Source organism: Corythoichthys intestinalis, chromosome 9, assembly GCF_030265065.1.
Source record: "Corythoichthys intestinalis isolate RoL2023-P3 chromosome 9, ASM3026506v1, whole genome shotgun sequence".
Taxonomy (NCBI): domain Eukaryota; kingdom Metazoa; phylum Chordata; class Actinopteri; order Syngnathiformes; family Syngnathidae; genus Corythoichthys; species Corythoichthys intestinalis.
The window spans coordinates 44,439,206-44,449,263 of NC_080403.1; the positions used below are offsets into that span (position 1 = coordinate 44,439,206).

At 36.1% G+C, this 10,058-nt stretch overlaps 1 protein-coding gene across 1 annotated transcript; it reads left to right on the forward strand.

The window, feature by feature from the left end:
- Positions 1–221: 221 nt before the first annotated feature.
- Positions 222–9,338, forward strand: lsm3 (LSM3 homolog, U6 small nuclear RNA and mRNA degradation associated). Its single transcript, XM_057844881.1, has 4 exons — positions 222–329; positions 2,962–3,072; positions 3,147–3,242; positions 8,406–9,338. Exons 1-4 carry the CDS (start codon positions 309–311, stop codon positions 8,484–8,486), a joined length of 309 nt encoding a protein of 102 aa, XP_057700864.1. The 5' UTR covers positions 222–308; the 3' UTR covers positions 8,487–9,338.
- The last annotated feature ends 720 nt before the right edge of the window (positions 9,339–10,058 follow it).

Genomic DNA, 10,058 nt, shown 5'->3' on the forward strand with positions numbered 1-10,058 from the left:
TCATTCTGCCGTCTTTCAGCCCTATTTGAAATTACACCTGTACGTCCTTTTATGTTCCAGGGTTTACCTTTTTAAAACAAGGAGTGCAAAACCTTATTTAAAAGTCCAAAGGATTCATTAAAAACAAAACTCACTCGCATGGTGGACGGAAAGTTCGAGAAAAGGAAAAAAAGAAAGGCAGTGGGTTGCCAAGTCAGCAGCTGAGCATGCGCAGTTTATACTGCCAATGAACGGAAACGACGGAGACTCGTTCCCGGGAAACTGGCAACCCTCGTGACGTCACTCTGACGTCCTACGACTCAAAAATCATGGCGGACGAAGTGGAGCAGGTTTGTGGATTCATTCGCTTTTCTTGTTTTACTGCTTGCAAAATGTCATTAAGAAGTCTCTGCATGAATACGATTTGGACACAGTTGTTTTGTCCACGTTTAGATATTTATTCCACTGTCATTTTGCCCGGTGACGGCTAGTCAACTAGCTAGCTTAGCTAAATTAGCAACACGTTTGCGTGGCTAGCAGTGTTCAAATTAACTTGGCGTTTATTTATTTATTTTCGAACAATGGACAAATAATGACATTTAAATTAGGTTGTCGGTTATACATGGGATATTTGACTTCATAAAGTGTGTTCCGTAAAGTACAAGGAGGGAGTCAAATGCACTGTGTAAAAATGTTTACTCTTATTTGGTTTTATTTGGTTGAAAGATTTTTTTTTTTTTTAAATACCTATTTATTATTAATAATTCGAGTTTTTAGTATGATTATTTTACCTATCGTCATTGTTTTAATTTAAAGGCTTCTTTGATTTTTAATTTTCTCATCTCAAAATGAAGCAATTATAGGTGCAACAATTCATCCATTAATCGACAACTAATCGATTAGCAAATTAATCAACAACTATTTTGATAAAAAATTAATTTAGGACCTTCTTCACCTTAAACCTGTCTAAATTCTTGAAATTCTGTCACCCATATAGCTTCTTAGTTGTACCGTATTGGCCCGAATATAAGACGATGTTTTTTGCACTGAAATAAGATTGAAAAAGAGGAGGTCGTCTTATAACTGCGGTCTAAAAAAAAAAAAAAAAAAAAAAAAAAAACTGCGGCCTAGACATATACCCATTCACGACGCTTGATGGCGCCAGTCATCAATGAATCGAATGCTGAACGCGACTCGGGCGGCCAAAGCGAACCCCTGACACGAAGAAGAAAGTGGTAAGAAGGAAAAGAGAAGAAAATACCGGTAATAGAAGAGATAACCGAAAATGGAGAAACTTCGCGACAATTTGGAGAAAAGTGGGTCGAAGATTGGCCAGGTTAACCGGTGTTTGGCCATTCCTTACTACGCGGCGAAACGTCCTACACAATGCTCAGGGCGCTTGCATATGCATTCACACGCATGCGCACATCGGTTGGAAGCGGCGAGTACTCACTATTTTTGTTTTTATGTAGTTATTTAGAACCTTTTCACAGCCTCAAAGATACTTTTTGCATGTATTACCCTCTCATACTTTTAACCATTGTGTTTTTTTGTGTTAGCTTTGAAGCAGTTGACCACATTAGTCACGTAGCGTATTTAAATCGTCCTTATTTGACATAACTACATTTAAGTATTTTCTGCAGGCATTTCTTTAGTACGTTATTCCTGTATGCATCTAAACAAAACAAGTTTAGAGCGCACGGTAGTAATTTAGGTGTCAAATTCGACTAATGTAGGACGTTTCGCCGATGTAGGACATTTTGGCAGAACACCGGCAGCTGAGGAGAAGTTATGACGCAAACTTCAAGTTGATGGTGATAAATGAGGCGGTGTCTTCAAACAACTGCAAAGCGGCTGTGAAATATGGTGTCACAGAGTGTAATGTACGGAGATGGAGAGCTCAAAAAGATCGCCTAAAAAAAGCTCAGTCAGAGAAAAGCTTTCCGTGGTCGTTTCTGTATAAAAATTAATTTGGTGTTCAAAAAGTCTTTTTTCAAACTTAAGTCTTGAAAAAGAGGGGGTCGTCTTATAATCGGGGTCGTCTTATATTCGGGCCAATACGGTAAATATCAGATTTCTTCGTTATATTTTTATTATGTCAAAGTATGACATGAACAAAAAAATCAGCTTTTACTTTGGAAAACAACAGCTAGTTATTCTAATTATTCACATTTTTGCTGATTTCCAGATATCTTACTGTCTAAACTAGTTTCTTAATAAGGCTGCAACAACTAATCGATTAAGATCAATTAATTGGTTGCCAACGAAATTGGTAATCAAACCGTTTTAGACTACAGTTAAGTCAGCTGTAATAAAATATTTTTTTTGAAGGAGATGGTCGTCTGTTTAGTCTTCATCGTTACTTACAACATGCCTAAAACAACATCAAGGTAAATTGTGAAGTTAATTGGGGGAAAAAAGTGACATTCATCCGATTAATCGATTAATCGTCCAATTAATTGATTATGAAAATAATCGTTAGTTATAGCCCTAGAAGTAATAAATGTCAGTAAAATCTTGTATCAAATAAATTTAAGCTTTTACATTAAATGTAGGTGATATAATGCAAATAAAGGTTTGATTTCTCATCCTGAATGTCAGACATTTACAAAAAGAAATTTATGCTAATCCTGAAAAAAGCATTGCAAACCTACTGTAGTTTAGTCAGATATATTTTTATTTCTTTGTCAAATTATTTGAGAAATTAACTCTAAGTGCCACTGACAATGATAATAATTAGTTTACTAGTAAACTTCCATTCCACTTGAATTGAGAGGATAGCAACAACAATGCTATTTTGTAAATACTAACACGTTTTCTAGCAAATGGTGAAACAAAATCATAAAGAAAAGTGGAGTTACAATTTAAAGTATTCCACTGACCCTCATATTTACCACCTTTGCAGTTCAAATTACGAACAAACTAACAATATTGCTCATGAGAATATCACATGTAAGACATGTTTTCATTTTCACCATTTAGCAACCGAGCACCAATACAGTAGAAGAGCCACTTGACCTGATCCGACTCAGTTTGGACGAGAGGATCTACGTCAAGATGAGGAACGACCGAGAACTGCGTGGACGACTACATGTAAAACACGCACTGATACAGACTTGATCTTCACGTAGCTTCTTTGCAGATTGTGTTATTTTGCTGTGCATCAGGCATACGATCAGCATCTTAACATGATCCTGGGAGATGTGGAGGAGACTGTGACCACGGTGGAGATTGACGAAGAGACCTATGAAGAACTATACAAGGTACGCACAGTGTTGTCCTGCCCAATTGGGCTATCGTATATACTCGTACATTGGGTGCAATTACTGAAGATTTCGCCCCAAAATGTGGATGCGACCTACACACCCGATATGCGTAAAACTGTAAAACTGAAAAAGCATACAACTTAGCACTAGCTACATACGCTAACTGTACAAACATGTTACGTTCAAAATAATCTACAAATATCTAATATAAAAAAAAAAAAAAAAATACAACAATACTTAGGACAAAACTTGCCTAAGGAAGAAATGAAGACGAAGATCACGATCGAAGCTGCAATCGTGTACGTCGTGCAGCCATCTTGGATTTTAAAACCAACAATGTCACGAGGCGACATGACAGTTACAGATGAGGAGATTAGAAAAATGAAAATGATAGTGATGATAAAAAGGAATTTGAGGGCTATGATGATGAAGAAGAGTTACCGTAAAACAGTTTAAAAAATCTAAAAAAATTAATATATTTACCACGTCGGCTTTTTTTGTGTTGTGTACTTCGTTGTTTCTATGTAAGTTGTTACAGTCAATAAATTATGTACCAAGTGTTTTTTTGTTTCAGTCATATTGGTATCGAAAATTGGTCCAAAAACTTGCCCATAAATCTCCCATGTTGTGCCACCTGTACGGGGGTCAACCTAATACTACCTACTTTTTTAACCACAAACTAGGGATGGGACCTATACATGAGTAAATATGGTAATTTCAAAGAATTGGGAGAGAAATAGTGCTGTACGACATAAGGATCACCAAATCGATATAAAACGTTCTATCGACATTTTACATGTCTATCGTCATTATAGACCCTACCCACGTGACGTCACAACTCCTTCCTCCTGACTGGTGCCGCCCAATTGTCCGTCAACACATCATGTCTACCTGTTACGGCTACGTACATTCCTCCTATTTACGACGTGTTTTTCTGCTCGTTAACATTAATAATCAAAATGGTGAAGGCGTGTGTGGCGGTCGGTTGCAATAACAGAGAAGATAGACGGAGAAGACGGAGAGACTTGAAGTTCTACCGGATTCCGAGAGACCCGGAGAGAAGAGAGCGAGATGGGCTGCTGCAATTCGACGAGAAAACTGGGCTCCAAACGATTACCACACATTATGTAGTAGTCATTTTATATCTGGTAAGATGCATTTAATATATATTTAGAGGGTTTTGGGCTGACAACCACAATTAAGATCATTGCTAGGCTAATCGCCGACAACATACACGTATGTATGTAGTGAGAGTGCTATCGCTAAACCATATAAACATTAAAAGCCCTAACTCCATTGACAAACGACATGAAATACATTAGACTTGACAGTGGATGTTAGCAATAACAAAAGATTTTGAACTGAAAATTTCGTAACTCACCTTTCCAAGCACAAGATAGATTCCTGCCGAATTTTCGTGGACGAGGACCTGTTTCACCCAACCAGCAACGAAGTATTTATAAGCCTCCAAGCTCTTGAAGTTTTTCAAACTTTCGTGAGAATAGGCTGATTTTGTGTGGACAAGATAGTTGTACATATCAGGCTGGCTAGCAGATGTCAGGCAAATACGGCGGAGACAGCGGGTCGAAAAACATCGATTTAGGCAGCAAATATGGATCTGGCGAATGGATAAACTGAAGCTTTTCCACATAACGCCTTTTATGCAACGCATCAAGTGAGTTTACGGCATCCGAAAGGACCGGGTCTTCCATGAAATGCATTATAAATTGCTCGATCAATTGAGACCATTGATAATACAGACACAAAATGACGGACAAGGGGGCGGAACCATACAGCGAGCACGTGATTTTGTGACGTCGGTGGGTAGGGTCTATAGCCGTGAATAGGTCTGCTCTGGTAATGCACATTTTGGCCAGCAGATGGCGTCCAATTGGATATTATTCCATATGCCATTGTTGTACTACCAACCGGCCTCAAGATGTCCCTATCTCATCTCAATAGTTAGCCATTTGGCTCTCTCGCACGAGAGTAATGCATGCATGACTATTGAAGAAAGCAACCCATATCATTCCAATATCAATTTATTTATTATTAAGAATATCGTGGTAACGTAACTCATTGGCTGCCATTGATGGCGCTAGATGTCCAATTTATTTTGACTGCCAGCGATTGTTTGATCGCTGCCAACTCCCCAGTCAATTGGATTGGACATCTAGCGCCGTCAATGGCAACAAAACATGATCTCTCAATGCTAGCTATCCAAGTTCAAATAGATTTTAATGGCTTTAAAATAGTTAATGTACAGAAGTTTTAAAAGTCAAAACTACACGTAACAAGTATTAGTAGATACAGTGCTGCTCAAAAGTTTGTGAACCCCACAGCGATGGTCAGATTTTTTGTAAAAAAAACTAAAATAACCTTATTAAATGTTAAGTTATACCCAAATCCACAATACTGACATTCCAAATAATGGACTGAAACAAAAGAAATAGTTATATTGTCATTCTTTATTTAACAAAAGTGGTTGATTTAAGAAAAACTCAGATATCATGTGTGCAAAAGTATGTGAACCCCTTCAGTTAATAGGATATTGCGCCTCCTTTTGCAGAGATTACCTCAACCAAACGGTTTCTGTAGTGACTAATCAGCCTCTCACATCTACTTTGGGGGATTTTTGCCCATTCTTCCTTGCAGAACGCAGTCAGTTGAGAGAGGTTTGATGGGCGTCTGGCATGAACTGCTCGCTTCAGGTCCCGCCACAGCATTTCAATGGGATTTAGGTCAGGACTTTGACTGGGCCAGTCCAGAACACGAATCTTCTTCTTTTTCAGCCATTCCTTGGTTGTATTGCTGGAATGCTTTGGATCATTATCATGTTGCATGATCCACCTTCTGCCAAGCTTTAACTTCAAAACAGATGGCGTCAGGTTATGTTCTAGGATTTGACAATATTCCTCAGAATTCATGATTCCCTGGACTGTGTGGAGTTGTCCAGGTCCTGAGGATGAAAATCAAGCCCAGATCTTGACATTCCCACCTCCATGCTTCACTGTTGGGAGAAGGTTCTTTTGGTGGTATGCAGTGTTGACTTTTCGCCAGACATGGCGGTTTTGGTTGTGACCAAACAGTTCAATTTTGCACCTACATCAGTTGATGAAAACTCTTTTTAATTTAGTCTCGACAACACAACTGTTAAAAAAACAAAAAAAAAAACTACTGAATTGATTGATTAGGAAATCAGGTTGAAATAATAGAAAATTCCAAAATGTTGAGGGGGTTCACAAACTTTTGAGCAGCACTGTAATTAGATAGCTTTACATCTAATCAAAAAAATGTATGCTACTGTGCTACGGCTGTTTACACTGGAAAGTTTTAAGTTGCAGCACTACTTGATGAATTTAACATTTATGGCAGGTCAGCTTAATGTCAATTCAAAAATAAAGTGAATGATCAAAAAGCTGTCATAATTGTATCATTCATTTTCCAAGCCGCTTATCCTCACAAGGGTCACGGGGTTGCTGGAGCCAATCCCAACTAACTATGGCCAGTAATTGTATCATTTTCACCAAATAATTAGAAATGTATTTTATCGCGGTATAAAATGGACCATATCGTGATTGATTGTTTCCATATCGCGGTACGTAGTAAGGAAGGGTAGTTGGAGAGATGTATAAATGTTGGGAACGAGGTAATCAACTACAGTAACTGGTTGGGACGATAGATTGATTTGATGTCAATAAGATTGAATGAGGTAAATTAAACGAACATTAGTCACTGCCCTCTACTGGCAAATTCCTATTTTACAGCGGGCTGCCCTGGCTAAAAATACTGCAATGAATTGGTCAGCCCTAATTTGAAAAAGAAAACAAAAATAACAACCACTATAATCACGCTTCAAGGGTCGATATATACAGACCCATGCCATATAGCTACCAAGTATCAAAACGATCAGCTCTTGAATGGTTATGTCGCTAGGACTTCAAAGTTTGTGTCACCCGACAACAACAATAACCTGAGTGGTGACTTGACAGGCCTTCAGCTTGTAATAAAAACATCCACGAGTACATAGAAGGTCATGTCCCGAAGTGCTTTTAAACTTGGCTAATAATATACCCTACTATCACTGGTTTGAACATTTGGTATTCGTTTTGCATATGAATGGCTCTTTGTCAGGTAGTACGGAACAAGCTGAAACCTGCACAAGGCAGAGTAAAACATTATCGTATTTGGGAACTAGATGAACTTCTGGAGAAATTGTGCAGGAGTGCAATCATGTTAATGGGGACTCTAGAAGTGACAATTGTTTTAGTCACATGAATGATGGGAATAGACTTCACATAAGCTTACATTTCATTGTTGTATTTAATGGGGTGTTTTTTTGTCAAAAATGGTAAATTTTTAGTGAAAATATGGGAAATATTGTGAATGTTTGAATAGGAACATGTACATAAGTCAAATATAGAATGAATAGTAATTATGTGTTGAATGCGTTAGTGTGGATTTTTGGACGAAAATGAAGGTATTTGAAATATTTTGAAGAATAAAAATGAGTAAGTCAAATATAGCATGAATAGGAATGATATGAATGTGTGATGTTGAATGTAATTTAATCAGGAATTTTGTTTTTGGTCAAAAATGAAAAAATTATAATTTGTTGACTTGTCGAGTTGTGAGTAATATTAAATACACAAAAATGAATTATGGGCTTGAAGTTGCAATTTTATAACCCATTGGAAATCGAAAAATGGAATTATAAGCAATATTAAATACACAAAAATGAATTATACAGATTTGAAGCTGCAATTTTATGTGGCATTGGAAATAAATGGGTGGGTTTTTAGGGGGTCAAAAATGTTTAAATATTTTGAATGTTTTGTGAATATCTTCAAATAGGATTGTGTGAATCAAATATAGCATCATAGAAATGTGTGATGTTAAATGTGATAATGGGATTTAATTTTTTAAAAAATTTGAAGGTGGTTTAAAAAGTCACTTTTTGGGTCAGAAGTGATAAATCAACTGTTTTTGTAATATGTTGATTGAGAGAGCTGTTAAATTAACAAAAAAGGAAATCTATTTAAGTGAAGTTTCAATTTTATGTGTAGCTGACAAATTAATAGGTTATTTGCTTTTTAGTAAAAAAAAACTCAGAAATTTCTGGATTGTAGTGAATCGATTCTTTTCGTTTGTTTTCAACAGTCAACCAAGAGGAACATTCCCATGCTGTTCGTCAGAGGTGATGGCGTCGTCCTTGTAGCCCCGCCCCTACGGGTGGGCTGAGTACTGGTGGCTTAAAAAAAAAATCTAGTGTTTTTTGCTTTTTATTTTGTTATTTTTTTGAAATTGTGCGATTTGAAATTTTGTATTATGTATTTGTTTTGTGGTCACCAAACAAATTGCGAATCGCTACTTTAAGTTGTTGCTAAGATGTGATCATATAAAAATCAGTCGTTTGATTACAAAAACAATGCCTGGTGTTCTTATTAACAGTACCAATGACGTCCAATCAGGCAAAATGGATTGGAAGTGTATCATTGTCAATGAGTTAGGTAAAATTTGGCTGCCATTGACTGTGATAGATGTCCAATACATTTGGACTGGAAGGGACGAATGAACATCCGCCCAGTCCAAATGTATTGGACGTTTAGGGCCGTCAGTGGCACTGAAACATGAGCATTTACTCCAAATCCTTCGAGTTTAAATGAATTGGACGTCTATTATAATCAAAGGGAGGCAATGAGTTAACTGATGACTGCAACGTAGTAGCATTACACACTGTGGTTTTGCTGTTGGACCACTAGGTGGCGCAACATTCTCTCTTAACCCCGTGTGTAATGTATTACTATGGATGACCAGTTTAATACATAATTAATAGTGTCAAAAAGTGTTATTTCAGAATTTATTTCAATATTTGCTTCAATTCATTTCAATTTTAATATGTTTGAATTTCATTTTATTTGATTTCAAATTTTTATGTCAACACTAAACATACTTTAAATACATCACATTAAAATAGTAAAAACTGCAATAAGTATATGAATACACTGAATCAATGACATTTGAAATGTATACTAAAACACCTAACAGCATTCAATTATCTGTGCATTTATTAAATTATGGTTCTTCAGTTTTTGCTTATTTAAATTATTCGAAATTAATAAATTTTGGAGAAAAAAAACATTAGGAAAAAATAAAAATTCAAATATACACCTGCTTCGAAGGTTTTGAAATCTTTTCTCATTCTACTGAATGGTGAAGTATCTCAAAATCTTTCCGGAGGTATATTATTAAAACAAATGCAGAATGAATGACTCAGTTTTTTGTTTTTTTTAAAAATCATGTATTTAATTTTGGCACTCCTGCTCCCATGTACATTAAGGTCAGTAGCTACTATTATTATTGTCATTACACTAAAATTTCCAGCTCAATACTAAAAAAAACACGTTACCATACTCAATACTACATATATGAAAAGACAAACTATATACATATATTTTTAACAATGAAAATATCCTCCATTACTATCAAGACTATGATAAATCAAATTTAACCAATGACAACTAATTTCTGGGGACATGTGGTATTGCAAAAATGAATAAAACAAATGTAACCAATTTTAACAATAATTAAGGCTAATATGGTGCAACACACTAAGCACTTTTTTTGTTTTGTTTTTTTTTTTGAACAAAAGTTCCAAACGTTACAGTACTCTACTGTTTACAGTCCTTCCTCCTTTTTTCGGGACTGTTGCGGAGGATAAAACGTATATATTTTTCTTTTGGCAATGCCATTGTATTTCTGGATTATTTTGTTACTTTTTGGCTCTTAAAAGATAAAAAAATATAAGTGTAC

Coding starts and splice junctions, on each gene's coding strand:
- lsm3 (XM_057844881.1), top strand. CDS start 309: ATGGCGGACGAAGTGGAGCAG. Junction 330..2,961: donor TGGCGGACGAAGTGGAGCAG/GTTTGTGGATTC, acceptor TTCACCATTTAG/CAACCGAGCACCAATACAGT. Junction 3,073..3,146: donor AACTGCGTGGACGACTACAT/GTAAAACACGCA, acceptor GCTGTGCATCAG/GCATACGATCAGCATCTTAA.